This window comes from Erigeron canadensis, chromosome 6 (genome assembly GCF_010389155.1).
Source record: "Erigeron canadensis isolate Cc75 chromosome 6, C_canadensis_v1, whole genome shotgun sequence".
In the NCBI taxonomy this organism is placed as follows: Eukaryota; Viridiplantae; Streptophyta; class Magnoliopsida; order Asterales; family Asteraceae; genus Erigeron; species Erigeron canadensis.
The window spans coordinates 33,045,529-33,060,410 of record NC_057766.1 but is presented as its reverse complement, the minus strand read 5'-3'; the positions used below and the strand labels follow the sequence as shown (position 1 = coordinate 33,060,410).

Here is a 14,882-nt window from a genome sequence, read left to right as displayed (position 1 = left end):
ATTCCTTCAAATTTCAATTTCTTTGACAGATTATAATTCCTTCAAAAATATTCTGTGAACCAAACACCCCTAACCTTTTTTTGTTTGGGAGTACAAATCGTTTCCTTGCATCCTAACATTAACATTAAAGTAGACTAAAGTGAGTTACTTTATTTGGTATCGGAAAAATGTAAAAACTTTATTTTCTATGCGCTTTTTTTAAGGTAAAGTTAATAAAAAAAAGTCCGTAAAATATAAAGCTTCTACATTTTTTTTTTTACCAAAAGTATTGTGACTAAGTTTAATGTACTTTAATGTTAATCTTAGGTTCCAAAGAAGAGTGGTAATGCAATTTGTTTTCCCAAACAAAAAAGGTTTATTTGCTGGGACATAGTGAACTGTTCAGTTCGAGAGTGTGTAAATCCAACAAGAGTCTTTGGTAACACCAGGGGCTATCTAAAATTCAAGACTCGTAAGAATTGGCATATTGAAAACGTGAGTGCGTTTGCTTGTTATGCCAAATAAGGCTATAACTAAAGGCTTACATGAGTCCGGAGTGGTTTGAGACAAGGATTTAAAGATATTTGGATGTGGGACGATGTAGCTAACTAGGTGTAAGCCATATATTCAAGTGAGAAGGAAGAGGCCGAAAAGGTGAACAGGGTAAACTTGGACAGGCGAAAGTTGGACATCATAAAGAGTGATCTACTCTAGCTTTTAGAGAACTCGACAGGATCTACCGCTTAATGGGTTTTTGGTGTGGTCTGTTAGCGGGTGTGGTCCGCTAGCCCGTTAGTTTATTAGTGTGACAACGGGTAGGGAGTGTGGTTTATATCATACCGTTTGTTGGTGTGGATCAAATTTTAGGGTTTTTTTTTTTTTTTAAATTTGTTGTCTTAAAGGTATTGTTTGGGTAGTTATTTGTTTGATTATTAAAAGTAAGATAAAAGGATTCAATGTGTAGTGCCCATATATTAACTATAGTGTTGTGTGCGTGATCGTTAAAGGTGCTCTTTATAGTAACTTACATTGTCGACTCTTTCTTCCAGCACCACCAAAACATGAGACTTGAGAAGAAAAACTTAAATGTGACCAAATTGTTAAAACTTGTATATAACAACATATGTTATGCATTTTAGTAAAACTCTTGATGCCTTAACTTTTGTACAACACATTCATTGAATGTAATTATCAACTTTTGGTCAGCACATTCATTGAATTCGGCTGTGTAATATTACGATCTCTACAACACCAAAATGCTTCATAGTTTTGTATAATATATAACATCTTAAAGCACATTCAGTGATACGTAGTTAAATTAGTTATTATTCGATTATGTACAGATCATCATCTATACTCTATAGATATACTCAGTTTGATTTTTTGAGTTAACCTCATTATTTATATTTTAAGTTTAACTCAATAGATCAAAATCTTCTAAGTTAATACATTTGATATATTCTCTTATCAAGTCAAATAAATATACAACAAACACCACCTAAAAGTCTAAAACTAGAACTAAATCTATATTCATTGGGCCGAATTCATCCCAATAAACCTTCTTCCAGTTTACCTCTCATTTGATGCAATAGAAAACATTCACACACTTTTCTAGTACCTTGTTAATAAGACAGAACTAATGCGTGGCTCTATCAATACAAATAATCAAGTTTCCGGCAACCTTTGCGTTAAGTTTGACCTCTTTTTTCAACCCGAAGGATCCATTTAATCCAAGCAACAACTTTCGGGCTGGGGCAGAGGATCGACTATCAGGAATATACATTAGCACCGTACCCTGATTTATTTAACAAACGGGATTTTGGGCAGTGAAAAACTGAATTATAAGTGGAATGTAGTATTGTCTAGATTGATACTACACACAACTGGTCGAGTTTTCCCCAGTACTCCCAAAATTGTATTACTCAAGATTGATCAAATTGTAAAAAAACCTTGGTAATGCAAAATAACCCTGGTTTTAAAAACATTTCAGATATCTTATTTGGTATTAATATTCCAAACAAAAAAATATGAAAAGCTTAAGAGGCTGGAGAAGTGTTTTGCAATACAATCAATGTAAGAAAACTTCAAGGCATAAAATGTGCACCAAGCCTCTTTATATCGATACTTGTAAGTAATATAATCTCCTCCCTCATGTACTACAAATAAGCACACAATTTCTCTTTGCGACACATCAATTCAGTCAACAATCTTCTCTTTGACATATTAGAAGTAACAATAAATGGCTTCTTTTCAATCTCAATACTTCTTCCCCCATTTTCCTCCACCGCCCTCGCCCTCCACAACACCACCGTCTCCTGCTCATTTTATGTCACCGCCACCTCCACACGTCGTCCCACCACCGCCACATGTCATCCCACCACCTCCACATTCCATCTCACCACCTCCACCACATGTAGTCCCGCCACCTCCACATGTCGTCCCACCTCCGCCACATGCTGTCCCACCACCACACCCTCCACATATTTTACCACCTCCCCCGCCTCATACTATCCCTCCACCACCTCCATCTCCACCAGGGCACCACAACACAGTGATCATAGTGGTGTTTGTCTCATGTGGTGGTCTATTTTTCTTGGCATTCATGTTAGCGGCATTGTGGTGTTTCCTCAAGAAAAAGAAGAAGGTTGTTAGAAAAGCCGAAAATGTCCATATTGACGAACATAAAAAGGTCACTGAGAATATCGTACAAGGACCACATGGGGAAACTGTGGTTCTTTCAGTTGAAGACGATATACACATTGAAGAAGATATCAAGAAAAGTGAAGTTGAGGATTTCAGAAAAGGCTTGCATAGTGAAAACTACATTGCTGGTCTGGTTGATGCAGGAGGACCATCATCCTCTAGTTCTGGCCAGCTCCACCATGGGCACAAGGTCTAGTGTCTACGGTGGCACGGGCTTCTAATTCACAACAAATTGGTAAAATAAATAAAAAAGTTAATATTGTTATGCAATTTTTTCATTGTTTGATTATTTCCTGATGTATATCAATTTGTATTAACTTTATTTTCTAAGCGAAAATAGTTAACTAATTGTGTGTTTCATGGCATTCAAAGAACTATGCTAACTGATCCATATATTCACAAGTCGTGTGTTTGATTGTTTACAAATGAAGTTATGACGAGACTAATTCAGTAAAGGGAGGCTTCCGATTCCGAGTCATATAACTTCTGAATGGGATGGTTCCATAACATGTTTACCAGAACGGTTGCATAGACGATCATCTAGAGTTTTCATGTCAAAATAACGTTTATAAAAAAAAAAACTACCCAGAATCGCCCAATGATATGCATAAAACCACACTAATCAGATAACATAAGTTGTTTTTTGTTAATTATTAGTACCATAGAAAAGGATAACAAAAAGAGCCCCCAAGTCATATGATAGACGCTCCAACTCCTCTTTGTACTTGTCCAAATCCTAATTACAAAATATAAACCGAGTTAAATCCGATCAAACAAACAAACATCCCACACTACTCAATTATAAGGCCCCTGGCCTAACATACACCCCAATTCAAGCTCAGATATAATCTAAAAATATGCCTACAAATAATAATAATTCTTATAATAACTATCATAAATAGTAATAATAGGAAAAAAAATTAAGGCGAAAAAGAAAAGAAGAAATGAATAAAACAATTAAATACTCGTATTAAATCATTGTTGGACTATTTTAAATACTCGTATTCTTGTTTTCAATTTCATTACAATTTTCTTTTATTTGATTTTTTTTGTTTTCTTTTTTAATGCGAATGCTAGGATTAAGAAACTAGGATAGAGCTCGCAAAGAAAAAGTTGGGCCCATATATAGAGATGTTGAACTTAAATATTTTAGTGAAAACGAGCATGGTACCCACGCAATGCGGCGGCGATGACAGTGACAATAATGTAGTGGCATTGATAGATGGTGACGGTGACGGCGACCGTTGGTGGCGACAAATACGTTAAGTGGTGTGTGTATTTGATATAAAGATATTGATTTATAAGAGTAGTTGATATTCTTTAAAAGACAATATAATGATTGTATAAATTAATTCATTAAAGGTAAAATGGTAATTTCGCATGTCCCAAAAATGTTAACTTTTCAACATAGGGGTATAATTTTTATATAGTAGTATAGATAAGATATCTAAATAACATTAATTTTTGTTGTATATATGTCAGTTATGTACGGGTTTAAAAAATAATTTTATTATTAAAATGGGTCAAAATAACTTAATATTTGTAATAAAAAGGGTCAAACTCTATATGAAAACAAAAGATTACAAATGTTTTAAATGTCAAAAATTTATATCTATATTTATATTTTTATATTCCATTATAATAAAAAATTATTCAGCATTTTCTATCCAAAATATCTATACCCTTAAATAACCTTAACTAATATTTCATTCAAACGATTGACTCACATTCACAAAATTTACGCTCTCAATCCACCGCAACCACCATATCTCTCTCCCTCTCTTCAAAGCCTCGGCCACCATCCCCACCACTATACCTGCGACTGTCGTCGTCGTCCATTTAATCCACCGTCATTGTCGTCCATCGATGGTATGTGATTTAAAATTCAAATATTTGAGTTCATTCACCCCAATCCAATCTGGAATTTTTCACCCGTCGATGTATTATTATTATTGTATCCTATCATTATTACCAAACTATAAATTTATTATATTTCAGTTACAAATATGTATTATTATACTAATTGAACCTTTATAATTATAATACTTACCAGAATTTTTAATTTCTAAAAGAGGTTGTAAAACGACGACGATGGTTGGTGGTTGTTGGCAACGTCGCAACGGTGATTGAAGAGGGTTTGGGGAAGAATGGGTTGGGGTTAGGGTTTGTGTTCTTGGTGTGTTGGGTCGTGGGTGTTGAAATGAGGAGCGAGAGACGAAGTCAGGAAAGGCAAGAAGGGTATGTATTTTAGAAAAGGTATATATGGGAATTATGAGAATATTGAAAAAAATGCTTAAAATCTTCAAAATTTGATCAAGTTTGTATCATAATGAGGTATAGATATAGATGGTGTACATTGGCATTTGGGTTGCATGATTACTCAAATATACTAAATTAATTTTAAAAGTATTTTTTATCTAGGTAATCTGAAACCCAATCAAATAACCCAAACTTTATTTGGGTGGTCACATATATGGATTGGGTGGTTTATTAATTCTTAAAAATCTGAATAACCCAAACCGAATAACTCTATTTCCCAATACCCGACCAGAACACCTCTAGTTAAAGTGCTTTTTTGTAGTGAAAACTATAGATATAGAAAATATTTGTATATGTATATGATATTATAAAGCATAAATGCTATACGGTTATGCAAAATCTCTTGAACTTCGTGAATTAACATCAATCAACTAAATTTTAAATATGATCAAGACCATTACTTTTACTAATAAAAACACTTCAAGTTTATCTTTAGTTTTCTTTCTTTTTTCACCCTTAACCTATCATTAAGGCCTCCTCTTCTATCATAATTTGTCTTCACATCGTTTTGTTTGTACATCAGTTTCCACTCTCCAAAAGATGAAGACACGCCCAAAAACACCCTTCCCTACGCTCATCCTCACCTCATCTCCATATAAAAAAATTACAAAACCACACATACATTTTCTCTCCTCATCACAAAAAAAATAAAATATATATAAAACTCTTCACACGTACACTTGAATGGTCCCACTAAAATCTCGTCAAACAATTTCTAAAAGAAGCCAAGTAAAGACACGACGATCAAATGACCAGATAGTGTCAATCATTATGAGATGGACGAAATTTTTTGACGAGCATGATGTCATGGATAGAAAGTGGTCTAATACGAATTTTTTAAGAAACATCATTATTGGGCACAAATATAAAAGTTCAAATGCTATAGTAATTATCATGGATAGAGATCCTTTAAAGTTGTGTCAACTTTATAGGTAAAGTTGGAGCAACTTTAATCATTTAACTAAAATCAATAATTGGGATTATAATTTCTATTTTGAATCTTGACTATTGATTTTAATCCAACGATTTAAGTTTGTTTAAATGAAGGTTAAACAGTATCAGAGGATTCTGCAAATTATTATTCGTATCATATACTCGTATGAGATTTTTTAATTATATATATATGGCTACCACTACAAAGAGAAAAAAATAAATTTATCATTTAATCTTGATCATTGAAATTCAAAGTTAAATTAATCTTAACCATTAAAATTAAAGTCAAACTTTTTTTTTAAACATGGTAACTAATTTATTTTATTTAATTTATAGTTTATATTAATGGTAACATAACAATTAGTCAATTTCTACACTTGCTGTCTTCGTAAAAAGCATGCAAAGTCTTCATGTTGTATGCATCTATTTTCAACCAAATTTATATATACATAAAACTTCAATTTTATCCATGTACAAAAATGAAAATAACAAAATCCCCCGAAACAACAAACGATTAATTATGAAGTTGGTGTAGTTATATCACTATCTAATAAAATTTCTTTTAACTTTTTTTATTTATTATAAAAAATAAAAATTAAGTTTTAAATTTTAGTTTATAAATTAGCATTAGTTCATTAATATATAATAATAATAATAATAATAATAATAATAATAATAGTTTGATAACTATAGCCTTTTGCTATCGATAAGATGCAATAAAGTATGATAGTTGAAATTTTATATATTATATATCTGATACAGTTATTTTTATGTATAATATTTTACCTAGACCTATAAATAAGTTCTATTAGGATCGGGTTGACACGTTGAAAAGTTTCTGACCCGAACCAAAGTTGAGTCGACCCAATCGTCTCGATTAATACATGGGTTGATATGTCAAACGAGTTGTTTTAGGTCAAATGAGTTATTTTTCGTTGACATGTCAAATTGGTTGGTTTTGGATCAAATGAATTGTTTTGAGTAATGTGGGTTGACCGGTCGAATGTGTGATACCCATGTAAACTTTTTTTATTTGGTCATCCAATGTGTAAAAAGTGAGGTTTGCTCTTTAAGTTTAAGTCAAATGGATTGTAGGTTGTTAGATCAAATGAGTTAATGGGTCGATGTACTATCAACATTGTATAAAATTTAAATATTTTTGGGTTGACGGGTTAACTTACTGACCCAAAAGGTCAAACCGACCCAAAATATCAAGTTGATGGGTTACCGCGTCTAGATATCACAACTCTAAACTGACTATATATATTATATTATAAAAAAATATACAAAGTTGAAGATAATTTATTTTTTCTTTTCTGTTATGGGAACCATATGTTTATATAATATATTAAAGGATTTAGTACGCGAAAATGAAACAAACTATGCCCAAAACTTTATAGCGTGCACGAACTAACGTTTTTTTATTGTATGCATAAACTTAGTAAAAATATTCAAATCATGCAATGTGTATGCGTGGCATCCCATATAAGCTATCACGTGAAAAAAAATAAATTGAACATGCCACGTGTAAGGTTTTGATTGGTCGGTCACAAAAAGATACATGATTTAAACTTTTTTATTAAGTTTAGGCATACAATAAAAAAACGTTAGTTCTTGCACACTATAACTTTCTGGGCATAGTTAGTTGCATTCCGGCGCACTAAACCCTATATTAAACCGACAATAAATTATTATTTTTGGTTAAAAAACTTTTAAATTACTTGGTAACCAGTCGGTCATGCTATAATGAGAAAAAAAAATATATATATATACATTCAAGCTTCGATATCCATTTAGGGTAAATGTCTATGCACCTTAGTTCCATAGATAAATTTTTTCTCTTAAGCTATCTAAAATAATACACAAAACAATCATAGCCTTTAAAATTAAAAGTCAAACTTTTGGTAAATAAGGTAATTTTTTAATGTTATATAAATATATTTTCTAATTACGACATGTATTTAATTTTTTAATTTAAATTTAAATATTTTACATAGCTAACGAAATTAAAATGGTGTTAGACTTGAAGAACTAGTAAAAAGGAAAGAATTTAAAGCAGCGTAAAGTAATTTTCATCTAAAAATCTTTGTGTCAAGTGTAAATTAGTTTTGTTGCGTGGGATTATCGGTTGAGACATATAAAAAGAAAGAAAGGCTTCATAAAATGAGGTTTTAAACTTATAAATTTCAAATCAAAAGTAAAAATAGTTTAAGTCATATATGCATTGTTATTATTATACTAAAAGGGTACCCGTGCAATACAGCATAGGTGACGGGTGGTAGCGATGGTGTCGTGACGGATGGCAGCGGTGGCGATAGCGTTGTTAGGCATGAGCATGGGTCAAAACCCGACCAGATCCGTACAAAACCCGACACCCGACAATGCAACAAAATTCAACCCGTCATTATCCTATTAGATATATGTTATGCCTTTTACTAATAAAAGTTGGATATTTACACTTTTGTTGATTTATTTTATTTTTTTATATGAAGTTCAACACGTTTCATGTACTCTTAAATATATATATATATATATAGTTTTTGGGGTGGGTTATTTTAGGACCACCTCTTAATTTAAGACCATTTAGGGAATGTGTTTTTCGTAACTTATACACCACCATTATCATCTACTACGATATACAAGACTTTTTTTGAAAAACATTAAGACTTCCCGGTGACGGGCCCACCGGAAAATTATGTGTAAGTTAACTTATACATGATTTTTCGGCGACGCGATGGTCGAAAAATCATGGTGGTCGGAGATGATCATGGTAGTGTGTAAGTTACAAAAAAACACATGTCTTAAGATTGGTCATAAAATAAGTGGTCATAAAATAACTTGCATCTATAGTTTCTAACATATATATATATAGTTTCTAACCCGGTCAACGACCGGGTATAGATCTAGTTTTATCGGTAGTCGTAATTTTTTTTTCCTAATAAATATAGGTATAGAAGATAGGGACAAAAACAAAACAAAGAGTCACCCACTAGCAATACCACCAGCTTACATATCACGCGTTATTATTTAACCCCACCACCCTTTTCTTCCCCTCTTTGGGATCGATCCATACTTGCTTTATTTTTATACGGCGGTCACCACCACCGTCGGCGATCATCTTTCTCCGATCAACTACCGTCAACACAAGTAATCTCTATCTCCTTTATCTATCTATATCAATTCTAATCTATTTATTTACATTAATACTCACCCAAATTAACAATTTAACGAAACCCCATGTTTAATTATCACATAGATCGTATTAATTTGTTAATTTTAGTCTAATATTTTCTTGATTTTATAGATCTAGGGTTTAAAGTACATGTCTTTTATTGTTATGACTATATTGTAATTGTAAAAATTGAATTGTTTTTATTGGTTGTGGATGAAAAGGGTTGACCAAAAAGATGTCAACGCCTGCAAGAAAGAGATTAATGAGGGATTTTAAGAGGTTGCAGCAAGACCCACCTGCTGGAATTAGTGGTGCTCCTTATGATAACAATATTATGCTCTGGAATGCTGTTATTTTTGGGTAGGTTATATAAAGTTTGTACCTTTATTGTGTATACTACGGAATAGTAGCTTAGGGTGTGTTTAGTTGCAGAAAGTAGTAACTTTCCAATAAGGTTTTCGTTTTAAAGGAAACCCGGAATAGTAGAATACGTGGTTTGAGTGAACATATAAGGGATCTTTTGTGGAAAAGCTGAAACTACTTTTTCGGTTTTGTAACTAACTACTTTTCGGGTTCGTAACTAAGTTTTTGTAACCAAATTTTTGGAACTCGACTTGTTTTCTAAGCTGATAATTGAAAACAAATGAATGTAGTTTCAAAATCTTCTGTAGTTTTTAGATGTAAAAAGTACCAATGTTAGAGAATTTTTTGCAACTAAACGCACCTTTAGGATGATGTTTATGCTTAAGACAGAATAACGCTTTTGCTGATCGTTATTATTTGTATTGCAGGCCGGATGACACCCCTTGGGATGGAGGTGAGTGAATTGTTTGACAGTGTATAGTATGTATATGTGTGTGTAGGCCGTTGGGTGAGGTTTTTAACGTAGGAAGTGTAGGAAGGATGATGCACCTGGTTTTTAATCTTTGATGTATCTGAAGTAAGTGCGTCAACCATGAACCATCCAAGAGTAACGGTGGGCGCATCAATGTGTAAAAACGAAAAAGTGTAAACTTAGACGGGGTTAAGTTTCCTATGCTTACTATGTTAAAACCCTGCCTACAGGAATTTATGTTATATTCTACGCAGATTGAAAAGTATTTTTTGTACTAGTATTTGATTTATATGAACTACATAGGTTTACGGCTATGTGTGGCATACACATCATGAAAGAGTAGGTGTTGAAATATATAGACTACAGAGTACACGTTTGTGTATAGGTAGTTAGGTATCCTCTAGAACATTACTGATTACCTTGCACATGAGCACATCTAGTCCGAATGCTTTCCAACTACATCTTTTCATTACCTATATGCGATGGGAACAAACAAGTACTCTTGTTTCATCTCTTAGTTAACATGTAGACATCAACATAAAAGAATGTAGTAGATTACTGTGTTTAATTTATCTTTGAAGCAAGCGGTTCTCCATATATTCTAATCGGTTATTTTTGCATTTGTATCTCTTCTGAACGTTTTGCGATCCTGATCAGTTGTGTGATGTTTGATAGGGTATCTAGGTGTTGTTTATATATTTGACAGTTGTGGTATTGTGTTTCTGAGTACCATCTTTAATCCTTGAAATTTTCGTTGCTGTAATCCTTGACATCTACAATGTTCCTGGCAATCTCAGGTACGTTCAAGCTGACTCTTCAGTTTTCAGAAGATTATCCAAACAAGCCACCAACAGTGCGTTTTATTTCCCGAATGTTTCATCCCAACAGTAAGTGTCCATCATCAATCATCTGTTTTATTATGTGGGGCATGTGGTGGCAACTCTGAGTCTTTAGTTTTTTTTTAGCTTTATGATTTGTCGTAAAGAACAGTAACCTTCATGATCCTAATCGCCAATCAGGAAGTTGAATGTTACGTTATGTTTGGGAAGTGGCATATGCCTTGATACACATTTTTTTGGGGGGGCATTTTTGAAAGTCCCATGCTCAACACACACACACACACATATAAAGCCATAATGCTGAGGGGTTTTGGTGCCTAAGAACACCCTTCCGTGTTATGTGGTTTATCAAATGGTTTCTTTAAGCACTTTTCTTAGATAGTTTTTCTACTTATAAGTCTTATTTATGTGTTTTTGCTGTCGTGTATCAGTTTATGCAGATGGAAGCATATGCCTGGACATCCTTCAAAATCAGTGGAGTCCCATTTATGATGTTGCTGCTATTCTGACATCAATTCAGGTGACTTTAGCTGTAGCATATGTGACGTTTTACGATCTTATTGTTTTGACACATGTCCCTTCATGTTTATGTGACAATATTACTGTACAATATTTGGTAGCGTGAGTTGTCCTTTCGGCCATTGATAATCAAGATTTGGTTGACAGAGAAATTGAATGGCTTTTAGAAGAATCATATGATTCTTACAAGCTTTCTGAATGACCAACCCCCCCCCCCCCCCCCCCCCCCCTCCCCTCTAATTTCAACCATTTGTGAATGCTATCTGTTCCCTTATCTTATATTCATGGTCTATTTGTTAAGGAAAATGGTTCATTGTTTGATGAGAAATCGTATATAAGAAAAGCGCATTGGTATCTAAGAAAAAAGAAAGCTCATTTGATCTTTTTGAATATTCCTTTTAGCTATTTTTTATGAAGGCAAGCTTAGCTCACTTTTTTTTGGATTTTGGTGAGGCTGCTGATCTTAGGCACATAGTTTTGTTAAAACAACAGGAAGTAGTAGCACTTTTTTTAAAAATCTAATAAAAACTTTGAGCAATGACCTGTGCTGGAAGCCTGGAAGACATGTTTCATTTCTGGCCTATAAGAGTATAAATGTTGTTTGTCTAATTGTAAGTTTGCATAAATTCATATATGATAAAAGTATAATATAAGTTTGTGTTATAATCCCACATCGGCCAAGTATGGGATTGGTTGGTGGTTTATAAGCCTAGGTGTCTCCTCCTCCTTTGAGCTAGCTTTTGGGAGCGAGTTCTACACTTAGCTTATGGCTTGATGCGAGCCTATTATGGGATGGGTTCGTATCAGTTTGCAATTGTCTTGTGAAATATAATAACTTTTGTATATAGCTCGCGGAAGCTTCTTGTTGATGTTTTTGTTTTCTCATTGTAGTCATTGCTCTGTGATCCAAATCCAAACTCACCAGCCAACTCAGAAGCTGCACGGCTGTTCAGTGAGAACAAGCGCGAGTATAACAGAAAAGTGCGAGAAGTGGTTGAGCAGAGCTGGACAGCTGACTAAGAATTCATATGATTGCTGGGCGGCGCTCGGTTGGGAAAGCCCATGTGTCTCCTCCTGGTAGGGTGGTCTGTCTGTATCTCTGTAATATTCGTGTTTGAGAACTACTGATACAGCAATAATGAATGTTTTCTGAAACTATGTTTGTTATAAAAATTGTAGGGATCTTAAGCTTCTATTGCCTTTCATCTGCTTCCCACTTCTTTGCTTGTTAGATTCATGTATGCGTAATTGTCCTCTACTATTAATGGGCCTCAAGACTATCTGCGTACACAAAATATTAACTTTGTATTATATGATTACTTATCAAAAGTGTTCTAAGTTAAGATTTCAAGTATTTACCATAACATATAACCTGTCGTTTTGTTTACGCACGGGTTGATTGCAACGTTTGACTCGATGTTTAATTTAGTCATGATATTAGCAAAAGCATGTGGTTTAATCACCGAGTATCGAGTATGAATATGCTGCACATATTTAAAGTGTAAATAGTTTAGTACATTGATAATACATTTAATAAATCATACTTTCCTTGGTAATTCTGTTTTTACTTGCTTTGGAAGCTCTAAGCTACACCCTCGTTGCCCTCCTTGTTGGCAGCTTCTGCTGGGAAATTTACCAACTAGACATTGACATTCTTGAGGATCACTCCATTATGTGAACCAACTGAGTTAAAGTCTTTTTGCAGGTCTGATAGGGAATCTAAAAAACTCTCTTTTCATCCAATGCACAATTTATCTGATTTGGGGGGCATGGATTGGAGTTGGGGCTGTAGTGGGTTACTCCTCATAGTTTGATAGTCTTGTATGTTTTGTGGACAGGAAGCTAAATTAGCTAGTGTAAATATCTATGTTATGTTTTTCTTCTCAGTATGATACACATATTTGAGTTGGGGCTGTAGTGGGTTACTCCTCGTAGTTTGATAGTCTTGTATGTTTTGTGGACAGGAAGCTAAATTAGCTAGTGTAAATATCTATGTTATGTTTTTCTTCTCAGTATGATACACATATTTGGGAAGTTGGAAATAAATCAAAATTTTCAAGAATACTGCAGTTACCTTTATATCTCACTAAACTTAGAAGCGGATGTTGGATTAAGGTTTTCTTCCCAAAGTGTCCATTCCTTGTTGAATTTCTCCGCGATTATGTCCTCAGTTTCTTGATATGATATTGCTGATCTTTTGCTGGTGGACGTTAAATAGGAATGTAGGTGCTTTGGCTAGTGGTAAACCAGGTTTTGGCTATTATCACTGGTTTGCGATGAAAATAGTGAGTTCAGATTTGCATTTCTTTGCTAGTCTAGTCATGTTATGGGCTGAGCTTAGTAGATCGAGTGCTCTTGTCAAACAAGGCTGATAAGGTCGCCGAAGACAGAGTGCCTCATACCAACTCTGCGTGATATCTGGGTCTGGTTGACACATATTGTCTTTACAGGTTTTCTCCTGTGCATGGTTGTGTTTGCTATCTAGTAACCTTAATTTTGTTACTTAAAAGAATTGGTTTGCTTGTTACTGTATATTGTATCTCCTTTTTATAGCCAATTTTTTTTTTTTTTTTTTTGCCGTTGTTGGGATTTTCTAATTTATAATCAGTATTGCTTATAATTAGTTTATATATCAATTAATTATGAACACAAAGAAATAAGTTGCATAATGTACAATAACATTTGGGGAAGGTGGTTTCTTTTTATTTTTTCCTGAACTTGCATGTATGTGGCTTTATGGGGTTATTCATGATCATTCTGGTCATCTCCAAGTTAACTATTAAGTCACCAGTTTGGAATCTGCATGGACAATTATTCGCATTATGAATAAAACAATAAATCCCACATCTCCTCGAAATTACTATATATATTTATTAGAATTACTTTTAAGTTTTTTAACATATTAGAATTATATTAGGTTTAGAGTTTTTGTTTAATATTTTTATGGTGTTATATTTTATTAAAATAGATATTAGTTTCTATATAAAAAGAAAATGTCGAATTACATGTTTTTACTACTTATATTATGTTATAATAAATCTATGTTTACTCAAAATGGGTATACCTGATACTTGACGGGGATGCCCGATACTTGACGGGTATGGGGATGTAATTTATACCCCAACGGGGATGGGGACGGGGATGGAGATTACAAGTGGAAACCGGGATGGAGATGGGAAAAATCTCTGACAATATTCATCCCTTTGCCATCCCTATATATATAGCCGACAAGTAGTTTTTTTTACCCTTCTAAAAGTACAATAATATTTATGTCTCACATAAGGTGTTACAAACTTAATATTTGAGATGAGAACATGTGTAATTTCATCTATAGGTTACCTTACATATGCTAGGATTAATGTTTGGCATGGATATGTTACTTGTATAACGACGAAGATATGTTAATAGTTAGTTTTCTCCAAATTTGTGATAAAATGCCATTGTCTTACTGTAATTTCTTATCTACATCATCATCATGTGTTATAAGTCAATATAGATGTTTAAGTATAAAATTACACAGGGCGCCAGGGCTTAAGTATAAGAATTATGCATAAATTCGAGGTGAATCTTGTTGATTAGCGGT

At 33.5% G+C, this 14,882-nt stretch overlaps 2 protein-coding genes across 2 annotated transcripts; both read left to right on the top strand.

Moving 5' to 3' along the window:
- The first annotated feature begins 2,174 nt into the window (after positions 1-2,174).
- Positions 2,175-3,030, top strand: LOC122606141 (protein TRACHEARY ELEMENT DIFFERENTIATION-RELATED 7A-like). Its single transcript, XM_043779102.1, has one exon. It carries the CDS (start codon positions 2,219-2,221, stop codon positions 2,876-2,878), a length of 660 nt encoding a protein of 219 aa, XP_043635037.1. The 5' UTR covers positions 2,175-2,218; the 3' UTR covers positions 2,879-3,030.
- A 5,901-nt stretch (positions 3,031-8,931) lies between these two features.
- LOC122603355 (ubiquitin-conjugating enzyme E2 2) lies at positions 8,932-12,492 on the top strand. Its single transcript, XM_043776031.1, has 6 exons — positions 8,932-9,081; positions 9,328-9,466; positions 9,898-9,923; positions 10,739-10,828; positions 11,212-11,300; positions 12,191-12,492. The coding sequence occupies exons 2-6, from the start codon at positions 9,342-9,344 to the stop codon at positions 12,317-12,319; spliced, it is 459 nt and encodes a 152-aa protein (XP_043631966.1). The 5' UTR covers positions 8,932-9,081; positions 9,328-9,341; the 3' UTR covers positions 12,320-12,492.
- The last annotated feature ends 2,390 nt before the right edge of the window (positions 12,493-14,882 follow it).